This window comes from Juglans regia, chromosome 16 (assembly GCF_001411555.2).
Source record: "Juglans regia cultivar Chandler chromosome 16, Walnut 2.0, whole genome shotgun sequence".
Taxonomy (NCBI): Eukaryota; Viridiplantae; Streptophyta; class Magnoliopsida; order Fagales; family Juglandaceae; genus Juglans; species Juglans regia.
Genome location: NC_049916.1, coordinates 1672579 through 1686152, shown reverse-complemented (window position 1 = coordinate 1686152; position 13574 = coordinate 1672579). Strand labels below are relative to the sequence as shown.

Genomic DNA, 13574 nt, shown 5'->3' with positions numbered 1-13574 from the left:
AGGGATATAGGATTGTCTCTAGGCCTATGTCCATATGCATATGAATGGATGTACTTGAGAGTTGAGAAGTCCAACACGCTAAAAGTTGATTGAAGAAAAAACTACACCAGGACCGACACCAATCAATAGGATATTGTCAATACTCAGTATACAAGTAAGTAGAGGCATCTGCATTGGCTGCACATTTAGTAATTAATAGTGCTAATCGTCTTCTGAGTACAACATGATTGTCACCCATATCATCATCCTGTATAGTATACTCCCAAATAATGCATGCATGCTTATAATAATTCTGATTCTGGGATGATTTCTAATTCTTGATCTAGACCTCTCACAGGCACAGTTGCGACATTGGCCCTTGCAAGACTTGTAGGACCAAAGGGATTAGGAGGCATTGTTAATTTACTTCCTTCTCTTTCCAACATTTGAACAACAAATTTCATGGAAGGCCGATCTATTGGGTGCCATTGGATGCACCACAGTCCCACAATAGCAAGTTTCTTTGCAATTTGAGCTTCCTCATCGTCCTCAATAGAAACTCTTAACTCTTCTTTTTGCTCGAGATTATAGATCCATTCTGGAAAATAAATTTGACCAGTCTTTTCCAATGTAAAGTCAACATTATTCCTCCCTCCGACTATTTCAAGCAGCAGCATTCCGAAACTGTAAACATCTGCTTTATAAGACACATTCCCATAGTTCTTAGAGAACACTTCAGGTGCAATGTAACCTATGGTCCCTCTAGCGGTGGTCATGGACACTGCACTCTGATCCTTAGAACACAACTTAACAAGACCAAAGTCAGAAATTTTTGGATTGAAGTTATGATCTGGTAGAATATTTTGCGGTTTGATATCAAAATGAAGGATTCGTTGGTCACATCCTTGGTGAAGATATTCAATTCCTTTCGCAATGCCAATAACAATATCTTGCAGCTTATCCCAACCAAGGAAACGGCTCTTGTTGTCTGCTGAAGATATATGCTTATCTAGAGAATCATTTGGCAAGAATTCATAAACTAGAGCTCGTCTAAATCCATCGGCACAGAAGCCAACCAAGCGCACCAGATTAACATGGTGGATTGTACCCATTGTTCCCACTTCATTTATGAACTCTTCCCCATTTCCATTGGAAGTAGTATTCAAGATCTTCACCGCAACATAGATTTCATCGGAAAGCTTTCCTTTGAATACTATTCCAAAGGCTCCTTGGCCTAACTTCTCACTAAACTGGTTTGTAATTCTTTTAATATCAGCGTACGAATATCTTGTGGGCTTGCAATTTCTGTAATCCTCCAAAAAATTTTCAATCCTCATTCGGTATTCTTTCTCACTTTGTCATTGCTATAGGCACGGTAGAGTGCAAATATTGCTCCGAGCGAAAGAAATGACGCAAAGATGGCACCTGCAACTGCAAAGGCCGTAAACAATCTTGGGTCAAGAACTTAACACAAACGGCCAACGAACAACCAGTTACCTGTAGCCCCAACCATGAAAGTACAAAAGGCCAACGAACAACTTATTTCCTGTAGCCCCAACTTTAGTCGGTGGTCCTGTAAAAAGATTAGAACTTTACTTATTAGCTTCTCGTTATAGTACTTATCATTGAACAAAAAAGACTATTATTTGAGTCTCAAATGGTGCAACATGGATTGGAGATAATAATACCTTTGGCTGTTTTCAGTAATTGGTCTGGGGAAGCACTGAAGTTGTGATTGAGTGCTATTGTTATTTTTCAATCCACGATTATTGCCTTCCTCTTCACAGTGTCTGCACACTGGACTGTCTCACTTCTTGTGAAGAATATCGCCACGACCGCCCACTATAAAATCTGGAATGTCTTCAAGACTATACATCTTTGTACAGGATAACAAGGGCAAATCTCTGATGGGCTCAGAACTCAACAAGGCAAAAACATGGTGGCTAGGGCCACTTAAACAAGAGATCCGACCTTTCTTTTTTCCTTTTGTTGGGGAGCATTTGAATAAGGCATAGTTATAAAGGAAAAACCGGTTGTCAACTCTTTTGATTTGGATAGGCGAGGAAGATAAATTGAGTCCCCGAAGCGATGCTGGAAAGCAACGAGCTGGGTCAAATACTTTAATTACCTGAGATATGTAGTCAATCTTTTTGACAAAAAGCTTAATGGAAGTTGGCAACTGGAGCACCGTATCGTTTGTGCGAGTGCAGGATATATGAAACCCAGGAGAGCCACGGCGGTGTGGGTGGCGGCCTTCAATTTTGAAAGGAAATCGGATGGGTGGGCCATCTTCTCTACACCGTAGTTCAGGGCACTCATCTTGGCCTTCTCCGTGGGCTATGATGAACACCACAAACAACAGGTATAAGATGGGCATTTCTAGGCAAGAATTTAGGTATGCCTTTTGCTATAAGGTTTTTCTGATCAGCCTGTTGAATGTATTTGGGATTCAGAGATACAGGACAAATAGGCTCAAATCTGTTGCTGAAATAAAAGTGTTAATGAAACAAAAGAAGGATCAGGACTGTCAATATTATGTCTTTTCAACGATAATTCGTAGCCATCGATGGGTTGTGGTCTGGGTTGGAAACACATGATGATGTTACCCTTTTCACACTCGAAATATATATTGAAGTCTGTCTACGGCTAATTGCAATTTCGGGTACTGAACTTCTTCTGCACTTGTTAAATTGTGTTTCTCCATAAGAGCTCTCTCTCTCTCTCTCTCAATGGAAAGATACCGAATTCCCTTCCTTGCAGGACTCAGGGTCCTTGTTGTACTGATGCTATTAGTCCATCAAACTTGCAGTGCTAAGGACAGCCATGGATGTGCTCCTTCTTCCTGCGGCAATATCCGCGACATAAGCAATCCATTTCGATTGGAAGGTGATCCAAAAGACTGCGGTGATCCAAGGTATGGCCTGTCCTGTGAGAACAACCAAACAGTGCTATACTTATTTGATGGAAAATACTACGTACAGGAAATCAATTATAGTGACTACACGATTCGACTTTTAGACTCGGGTATTCAAGAGGATCGTTATTTTTCCATCCCTCGTTATTTTCTAGACTATGCTAATTTCAGTTCAAACAATCTCCCATATGTCACATATTCTAAACACACTGAATATAAATCAACTCGTGAGGGGGAGACCGACCATCCACGATTGTTATCAGATATTGTCGTTTTCGTGAGCTGTGAAAAGCCAGTAAATTCATATTATTGGGACATTTCTACTTGCTTTAAGCATGGAGTGTATTCTGCCAACTCCTTTTTATCCCATCCCCATATCAGATACATGTCTATTTCCCCAGAGAAATATTTGTTTGAGTTAGCTACGGTAGACTATTTGGAAGATTTGTGCCAAGTAGACCAAATGTCTCTTACATCGGGGCAACCTCAATACTCAATAAAAAATATTTCCTGTACATACGTCCACAATGTATTGCGGTATGGTTTTAAGCTTTCATGGCACATATTTCATTGTGGAAGCTGTGGTAGGCGTTACGACTATTGCTACCTCGATGACGCGAACAATGCAAGTTGCCAAAGTAATAAAGGTGCGTAAAGATCGATGCGAGAGCAGAGACATTACACTTTGAATATTTATCTTACCATTAAATGGTGCGTAAGGATTTCAATGTTTAATTTGATCTTTCTCAGGATGTCAATGCTTAGTGTAATGACTTGATTTAGTTCTTGGTTTCCAAATTTTGATACTATTATTTTCTTTGTCAGAGCAGCACCGGGATTCGGATTCCTTGCAAGACTAGAGGGAATAATCAGAGGTTAGAATTCTTTCTCAAAATATTGTTTGAAGGGTATATGAGATAATGTCACAATGTAATAGAAACGGATGAGTTGTGCCTGAGTCTGATGATCATGATTCTTTATACAAGTAAAGGAATATAACCTTGTTCTGCATTGGTTGATCTCAAACTTCTGTAGGCTTTGTTTGGGTCTCGGAATGAAAGGGGAAAAAATAAAATTTCCTAATAAGTTAGCCTTGAATAAAAATTTTCTTTCCATTGCCACTATTGTTTCCATCATTTTTTCAATTGATTAATTAATGTATCTGTTTCTTTTATTTTGTAGATATTACCCATACAATAGCACCAAGACGCTTGAGTAAGAACCTGTATCTAACTTTGATTTTTTTTACAGGATTATTAATAATTTCATGGACTGGAGTATGAAATAGTTTCGCTATGTAGGCAAGATGAATACTAATGACATTTACATTGAAAAATATGTCAAATTGTAACTATAATTTAAACCGGCTGAGTTTTAGTTCCTGGTTTCCAGGCACTGATATTATTCTTTTCTTTGCAACTGCAGCACCAAGATTCCGGGAGAATGTTAAATATCAACCCAATGTGTGAATATGAATGTGAAATTGTCTTGTAAAGCTGCACCATAAATTAAGCTTGTCCTCAAGCATTTATGGTGTCTCCAAAATATCAGAAATATCTCCCAACAAGTGTCTCAAATTGTCAATAGTGGTGGCTGTAGATTAGTTTGTCCCCTGAGATTTCTCCTATAAAAGGAGATCAGTTGTAAACGAAATGAGTGTGTGGAAATCCAAAGAATGCAGTGTAGAGATAGTTTTGTTAGAGTTTGTATATTTTGAAGAAATTTTGAAATATATTGTTTCCGTTACAGTGGATGTAGGCAAGTTGCCGAACCACTTACATATTGTCTCTATCTTGTGTTTGAGTGTGTTTCTGGATGGTTTTTGTACAACAATTGGTATCAGAGCTTCGGTTTTGTGCTATCCAGAAAATTTAAGTTGATCCAAATCAACTTTTGATTACACCAGGAGGTTCGTCTTGAGAAGACGAACACGCTGCCGCAAACGGAATAAAAAACGGAGGCCGGAGAAGCTTACACGCGCTCCTAGAAGGTCGGAAGGTGCGATTCACGCGCCAACGGTCGTCCAGAGGTTGAAGACGAGTGCATCACACGCGCCCACGCGCCCCCACTCGCGCCAGAGGTTGAAGACGAGTGAATCACACGCGCCCACGCGCCTCCACTCGCGCCAGAGGTTGAAGACGCGTGAGTTACACTCTCTCACGCGCTCCAGAGGAAGACGACGCGTGAGTTACACGCTCCACACGCGCCCCCACTCTCGCCACGCGCTCCACGCGCTCCACCTGCTGTTCCGGTTCGATCTGGACCGTTCAAAATTTCAGATCTGTTTTTGGCTTGTTTTAAGCCATTCGGAGTCCGATTTCAACGATCCAATAGTGGTTTCCAACTATTTGGATCATTCCGGACTCATCCGTACGGTTGAAATTTTGAAATTCATTTTACAAAAGTAAGTAATTTTTCAGATGGAATCAGAAGGAGAAATTACAGGTGATAGGAACTCTGGAAATGCTAGTAGCTCTGGACGTAGATCCATGGTGTCAAATGCCAAATTTGAAGTTGAGAAGTTCGATGGAACTAATAACTTTGGTATGTGGCAATGTGAAGTCATGGACGTTTTGATCCAACAAGAGTTGGATATTACGCTAGAGGATAAATCGGAGGACATGACGGAAAGGGATTGGGACAAGCTTAACCGACAAGCTTGTGGTACAATCCGTTTGTGCCTTGCCAAAGATCAAAAGTATTTTGTCATGAGAGAGACAAAAGCAAGTGAACTTTGGCGGAAATTGGAAGAAAAATACTTGACAAAAAGTATTGAGAGTCGCTTATACTTGAAGAAGAAGCTCTTCAGGTTCCAATTTCGAGAAGGTATGTCTATGTCAGATCACTTCAATAGTTTCAATCATATACTTGCTGATTTGCAAAACTTGGATGTAGAAATCCAAGATGAAGACAAGGCTTTACTTTTATTAAATTCCTTGCCTGATACATATGAGCATTTGATTACAACACTTTTGTATGGGAAGGAAAAGATTAGTTTTAACGATGTATCTAGTGTTTTGATAAATAATGAGTACCGTAGAAAAGATAAGGAGGTACAGCTAAATACATCAAATGAAGCCTTTATAGCAAGAGGGAGACCAAAGTCGAAGTATCCAGGAAAGAAGAAGGATTCTCAATCGAGAACACGGGCCACATCACGTGATTCATCAGTCGGAAAAGGACTCGCCAAAGATGAATGTGCCTTCTGTCACAAAAAGGGGCATTGGAAGAAGGATTGTCCCAAGCTAAAGGGGCAACAGAAGATCCAACCCTCCACAGCCAATGTCGCCAACAGAGATGAAGATGCAGATCTTGCCTTGACAGGTCTATCATTCATTTGTCATTCTGATGAATGGATAATGGATTCTGGGTGTACCTATCACATGTGTCCCAATCGGGACTGGTTTACTGACTTCACAAAGAGTGATGGAGCAGTACTTATGGGCAACAATAATGCTTGTAAGACTCAGGGAATAGGTAGCATCCGCCTGAAGCTGCATGATGGAACTGTCAGGACATTAACAGAAGTTCGATACGTTCCAGACTTGCGGAAGAATCTTATCTCACTTGGAACTCTGGATTCAAAGGGATTCAGAATCACCATAGAAGATGGAATTCTCAAGGTGGTAATGGGAATTCAGGTGACTATGAAGGGCTTAAAGCGAGGAAATCTGTACTTCTTGCAAGGAAGTACTGTTAGTGGAAGAGCTTCCACAGTCTGTGAGAAGCTAGATGAGACTGATGATGACACCACCAGACTTTGGCACATACGTATGGGACACGCCGGAAAAAAAGCTTTGCAAACACTTGTAAAGCAAGGATTACTCAAAGGTGCCAAGACTGGAAAATTGTCTTTCTGTGAAAACTGTGTATTAGGGAAGCAGACGCAGATCAAGTTCGGAACCGCAGTTCATAGTACACAGGGGATACTTGACTATGTGCACTCCGATGTTTGGGGACCTACCAAAAATGCATCTTTGGGAGGTAAACATTGGTTTGTAACATTTGTTGATGATTATTCTCGTCGTGTATGGGTGTACACGATGAAGCATAAAGATGAAGTGTTGAAGATCTTCCTTGATTGGAAGAAAATGATCGAGACTCAAACCGGGAGGAAGATCAAAAGGCTTAGATCTGATAATGGAGGTGAATACACTCTAGACCCCTTCATGGAAGTATGCCGAAAAGAGGGAATTGTAAGACACTTCACTGTACGAGGAACACCGCAACAAAACGGTGTGGCAGAACGAATGAATCGTACTTTACTAGAGAAAGTACGGTGCATGTTACTGGATGCTGGATTCAGTAAACAATTTTGGGCTGAAGCTGTGACGTATGCATGCCACCTCATCAACTGATTACCCACAGCTGCCAATGGCGGGAAGACACCCATTGAAATGTGGAAAGGTACACATGCTACTGATTATGATTCTTTACATATTTTTGGATGCCCAGCTTACTATCATGCTAAAGAAAGTAAGCTTGATCCTAGAGCTAAGAAAGCAAAATTCTTAGGCTTTAGTATTGGTGTAAAAGGGTATAGACTCTGGTGCATAGAGTCAAAGAAGGTAATAATCAGTAGAGATGTTACATTCAACGAGTCTGAGATGCTCAAGTCACATGAGCATAAAGACTCCCATGAAGGCAGCCATGATAGCGAAGTATCTTGTGAGTCACAGAAGGTGAAGTTTATTACGCCAAAAGAATCAGGAGTCGCTAATGGAGAGCATGGACAACTTGAAGTTGATAGCCCAGTCACTATATCTCCAAGCCAACCTGAATCGATTGCAACAAACAGGCCGAGAAGAGAGACACGTTTACCAGCACGTTTTGCAGACTTTGTGACGTATGCACTGCCAGCTGAAGGAGATCAAATCCCAACCACTTACAAAGAATCCATACAGTCTAGTGAACAGGCTGAATGGAAAAGTGCAATGAGCGAGGAGATGCAGTCTCTTCATAAGAACCAGACATGGGAGCTTGTGCCGCTTCCAAATGGAAAGAAGTCAATTGGTTGCAAGTGGGTTTTTAATCAGAAAGATGATCAAGCTGCTAAAAGTGGTGTGCGATTCAAAGCTAGATTGGTAGCCAAGGGCTACGCTCAGATAGAGGGAATTGACTATAGTGAAGTATTCTCTCCTGTTGTAAAACACTCATCCATTCGGATATTGCTAGCTTTGGTTGCACAACATGATCTTGAGTTAGCCCAGCTTGACGTAAAGACAGCTTTCTTACATGGTGATCTGGAGGAGGAGATTTATATGTCCCAACCAGAAGGTTTTAAAGAAGCTGGTAAAGAAAAATGAGTTTGCAAACTGATGAAATCTCTCTATGGGTTGAAGCAGTCACCTCGGCAGTGGTACAAACGCTTCGACCACTTCATGATTGACTTGAAATACACTCGTTGCCAATACGATCACTGTGTGTATTTCAAACAACTTGCAAATGGATCTTTCATATATTTGCTTTTATATGTAGATGACATGTTGATTGCATGTAAAAGCAATGTGGAGATAGATCGATTGAAAACTCAATTGAGTCAAGAATTTGAAATGAAAGATCTAGGAGAAGCACGAAGAATATTGGGGATGGAGATTAATAGAGATAGGGTGAAAAGCACAGTTCACCTCACTCAGAAGCAGTATCTTGAGAGAGTACTACAACGTTTCAACATGAACTTGAAGACGAAACCTGTAAGTACTCCAATGGCCCCATATTTTAAACTTAGTGCATTGCAGTCTCCTAAAAGTGATGAAGAGCGGGACTATATGAAGAATGTCCCGTATGCAAGTGTTGTAGGAAGCTTAATGTATGCCATGGTGTGTACACGACCTGATATCTCTCAGGCCGTCAGTTTAGTTAGCCGATATATGCATAATCCTGGAAAGACACATTGGCATGCGGCTAAATGGATTCTACGGTACATTCTAGGGACCGTAGATCTTGGTTTAAAGTTTGAGAAGAATGAAGATAGTCTAGTAACTGGATATGTTGACTCAGACTATGCTGGTGATCTTGACAAACGACGATCGACAACTGGATATGTGTTCACTATGGCTGGAGGACCAGTTAGTTGGCGATCTATCTTGCAGTCTACAATTGCACTATCCTCAACAGAGGCTGAATACATGGCTGTAACAGAAGCCGTGAAAGAAGCCATTTGGTTACAAGGACTGGTAACAGATTTGGGCTTTAAACAGCAAGAGGTTACCGTTTACTGTGACAGTCAGAGTGCAATTCATCTGGCCAAGAACCAAGTGTATCATTCTCGAACAAAGCATATAGATGTCCGCTTTCACTTCATACGTGAGATATTAGATGAAGGGGACATTCTACTTCAGAAGATTGGCACTGAAGACAATCCAGCAGATATGTTGACGAAAGTCGTCACAGGGATCAAATTCCAACACTGTTTGGAATTAATCAATATCTCACACTGCTGAGCACCTTCAGGTGCATTGGTGCCTTAGGGCGCATTTGATAGCGGAAATCTCTCATGGCAGATATAATGAGTATTTCAACGAGGGGGTGAAATCATTTGAAGGAAGCATCAGTTTGCAGCAGCTTAAATATGACACACATGGGTGGAGGGGGTGATTGTTAAATATCAACCCAATGTGTGAATATGAATGTGAAATTGTCTTGTAAAGCTGCACCATAAATTAAGCTTGTCCTCAAGCATTTATGGTGTCTCCAAAATATCAGAAATATCTCCCAACAAGTGTCTCAAATTGTCAATAGTGGTGGCTGTAGATTAGTTTGTCCCCTGAGATTTCTCCTATAAAAGGAGATCAGTTGTAAACGAAATGAGTGTGTGGAAATCCAAAGAATGCAGTGTAGAGATAGTTTTGTTAGAGTTTGTATATTTTGAAGAAATTTCGAAATATATTGTTTCCGTTACAGTGGATGTAGGCAAGTTGCCGAACCACTTACATATTGTCTCTATCTTGTGTTTGAGTGTGTTTCTGGATGGTTTTTGTACAACAGAGAAACGATTTGAGGTATATGATAAAGGTGAGGTTTCACTCTCAAATGGTTGTTTGCAGGGAATTGGGTGTAGACTCACACAATGACAAGAATTCGATGAGTTGTACTTGATTATAGCAGTTAACACAAAGTAGAGACATAGCCATGTGCTTGGGCAATGGTTGATCTCAAACTTTGGGCTTTGTTTGTTCCCTAGTCGATACTGAGAAAAATGGATGAAAAGTAAAAACCAAATTTCGTACAAAATTAGCAAGCTCTCTTGAATAAAAATATTTTCTTTTCCGTTGCCTCTGTCTTTGTGATGAGATGGATCAGTATTCTCCAAGGGCATATATTTACAAGTCTCAAAAAAGCAATTCATTAACCAAGCTACTGGTTAAGAGGGCATTGAAAGTTTAGAGAGGCCTATACGGTTGTTTCTATTTAATTCTTTCTTAGGTATGGCCAAAGGGGAAAATGTTATGCAATTCAATTAATTTATCTTTTCCTATTTCCTGCAGATCCGCCGATCGGACTACTGAGGGTACTGGGCATCTACGCGGGTAAGAACCTATATCTCTCCTTTGGTTTGTAAAGCATGTAAGATAGTTTAAACGTGCGGACGCACGGACAAGAAGAAAGTATCAATTACATCTACAAGAAAAAAGATGAGAAACTGTGCTTAATTACTAGGATCAAGCAAGGAAATTAATTGTGTTGTGAAATGTTTACTTAAAAAAACATTTGACCCTATTGCATCAGCATATTTGTTTCTTATAGTCAATACTTTTTGTAGGCTCTTTTCACAGAGGAACAATTATATTGGGGATTCCATTTGTGATTGCGTTCTTGATATATAAATGGCAAATGAGGCATTTGTCAATGTATGACGGTGTCGAAGAATTTTTACAAAGTCACAATAACCTTATGCTGATAAGGTATTCGTACTCAGAAATTAGGCATATGACCAAAAGTTTCAAAGAGAAATTAGGTTAAGGCGGCTACGGCACTGTCTTTAAAGGAACACTTCGAAGTGGCCGACTTGTAGCAGTAAAAATGTTAGGTAAATTTAGAGCTAACGGACAAGAATTTATCAATGAAGTTGCATCTATTGGAAGGATTCACCATGTTAATGTAGTGCAGCTCATTGGCTTTTGCGTTGAAGGATCGAAGTGTGCTCTTGTATACGAATTTATGTCCAAAGGTTCTCTCAATAAATATATTTTCTCACAAGAAGAAAGTATCCTACTCAACTACGATACAATGCATAACATTGCTCTAGGAGTTGCTCATGGAATTGAATATTTACATCGAGGTTGTGACATGCAAATTTTACATTTTGACATCAAGCCTCATAACATTCTTCTCGATGAGACTTTTACTCGCAAGGTTTCTGATTTCGGCCTAGCAAAACTATATCCGATAGATGATAGCATTGTTTCTTTGACTGCTGTAAGTTGGACATTAGGATACATGGCTTCCGAATTATTTTACAAAAACATTGGAGGCATCTCGTACAAAGCCGATGTTTATAGTTTTGGAATGTTATTAACGGAAATGGTAGTTAGAAGAAGGAACACAAATGCCTCCGCAGAACATTCAAGCCAAATTTACTTCCCCACTTGGGTCTATGATCAACTGCACAATGGAAAAGACCTTGAAATAGAGGATGCAACCGTGGAGGAAAAACAAATAAGTAAGAAAATGATCATGGTCGCACTATGGTGTATACAGATGAAGCCTAGTGATCGTCTTTCAATGAACAAAGTTGTGGAAATGCTTGAAGGAGAAGTTGAATGCTTACAAATCCCAACAAACCTTTCCTATCATCATCTTCGGAGAGACAAATAGAGGATATCGGATAAAGTTCAAACCAAACTTGGTCATCAACTCAATCAGGTGAAGTTAGTCAACCTACATAATCATAGATGCAAATTAATTGGTATGCTGGTAGCTAGTATATGCCTATTTACACCGGAAAGCTAGTGTTTCTCATGCAGGGCCATAAGTCTACTTATATTTGACAACACAAACTGCATGCATCTTATTTCAATAATGTAACAGATAAAGTACTTCCTTGGTTTGTGATAATTTTCTTTATTCCCATCATCTTTTTGCCTCTAAATTCTATTTACTATATATTAATGCTTAAGTGCTAGTACTAACGAAAAATGATATGAAATGAGCTTCAATTTGAGGAAGCATGCATTGTATTATTATTCAAATTACACTTGTCATTGTCTACCAGCTTCTTGAATTTTGCATCTATATTGGATTAAATCAGTATTCCATGGCGCCATTTAGAGAGACCAATATTGGTCAGAATTCATTATTGACTTACGTACGCTTGAATTGTGGAAGAGTGAATAGGCCACCAGTCGAGAGCAACTAGTAGCTAGGAAGTTTCATGAGGATGATTTCTTTTTAAATATTTTAAATTTACTCTGTATTAAGCAAGTGGTCATATTTTTCACTTTGTCTTCACCAAATTATACCTTTCATTCCAAGTTATAATATGTCATCCATGCATTGATACATAGTAGATAGGTATGCTTGAATTCAATTAATAATTTTCCACACCTTTGGGATTTGCATTAGTTTATCATAGTACAAAATACAAATTAAGAGTGTTTGCAAACGCTTTGTTTATACATACATGCATGCATGCGCACATGTATATATATACATATATATATATATATAATAGAACTTCGGATTCATGACGATAATGGTATAATAGATCACGATGAAGAAACTATTACTAGTACCTTCCATGTTGAAATTAACATGTTCTCGTATCTCCGCCTTAAATTGACGTGATTATCATGTGGTCCTTATCACTGTTTTTTCTTTCTGCTAGCAAGAAATATATATATATATATATATATATATGTACATATGTATATTAAGATCGAAGAGAGTATAGTACTTACAACAATTAAGGCCATAAACCTGTATGAGTTCAATACAGTGAATTGTGAGTAACAAAACTGTGGGTGTAATAAAAGGGAACGCCCATAGTGGCCGCAACCCTCCCCTTTACTTGCTAACTAGGCATGTTACTTCTATCTTTGTGCTCGTTTTTATTTGTCAATAGTAATGAAATAATTTATGAATAGTAGTTAATAGTATTTGAATCGTAGTAAAGTAGCTTGAGAATATATGAGAGCAATTGTGTTCCCAAACAGGCTCTTCATGTCAGATGTAATAAAAGGGAGCGCCCACAGTGGCCGCAACCCTCCCCTTTACTTGCTAACTAGGCATGTTACTTCTATCTTTGTGCTCGTTTTTATTTGTGAATAGTAATGAAATAATTTGTGAATAGTAGTGAAATAATTTATGAATAATAGTTAATAGTATTTGAATCGTAGTAAAGTAGTTTGAGAATATATGAGAGCAGTTGTGTTCCCAAACAAGCTCTTCATGTCAAATGTAATGCCTTATCAATAAAAGTGGCATAATGACCACTTAGGGCTGGGCTTAGGGGTGCTACTTGCCCCCTGCCCTGCATGGGCGGGGGTGGGGATTTTTTCCCCACAATCCACCTCTGTCCATGCGGAGGCGGGGTATCCTGTCCATTGCACAAGATGCTGGGGTAGATCTCCATTTGTTTGCCCCTGGCCCCCAAGGAAAAATAGGATGTTTCATGACATTAACACACAACTCGTATATAAATGGTCTCTATGCATACTGAATAGAAACTCTAAAAATTTCA

The 13574-nt window shown here is 39.4% G+C and overlaps 1 protein-coding gene, 1 long non-coding RNA gene and 1 pseudogene across 2 annotated transcripts; 2 read left to right on the top strand and 1 right to left on the bottom strand.

Moving 5' to 3' along the window:
• Positions 1 to 281: 281 nt before the first annotated feature.
• On the bottom strand, positions 282 to 2356 carry LOC109004573 (annotated as a pseudogene).
• Positions 2357 to 2917: 561 nt separating this feature from the next.
• LOC109004572 lies at positions 2918 to 4498 on the top strand. The gene is made up of 3 exons (XR_004798605.1): positions 2918 to 3768; positions 4076 to 4108; positions 4319 to 4498. It is a non-coding gene; the product is annotated as an uncharacterized LOC109004572 (long non-coding RNA).
• A 6624-nt stretch (positions 4499 to 11122) lies between these two features.
• On the top strand, positions 11123 to 11710 carry LOC118343763 (rust resistance kinase Lr10-like). The gene has a single exon (XM_035686596.1). It carries the CDS (start codon positions 11123 to 11125, stop codon positions 11708 to 11710), a length of 588 nt encoding a protein of 195 aa, XP_035542489.1.
• Positions 11711 to 13574: the final 1864 nt, after the last annotated feature.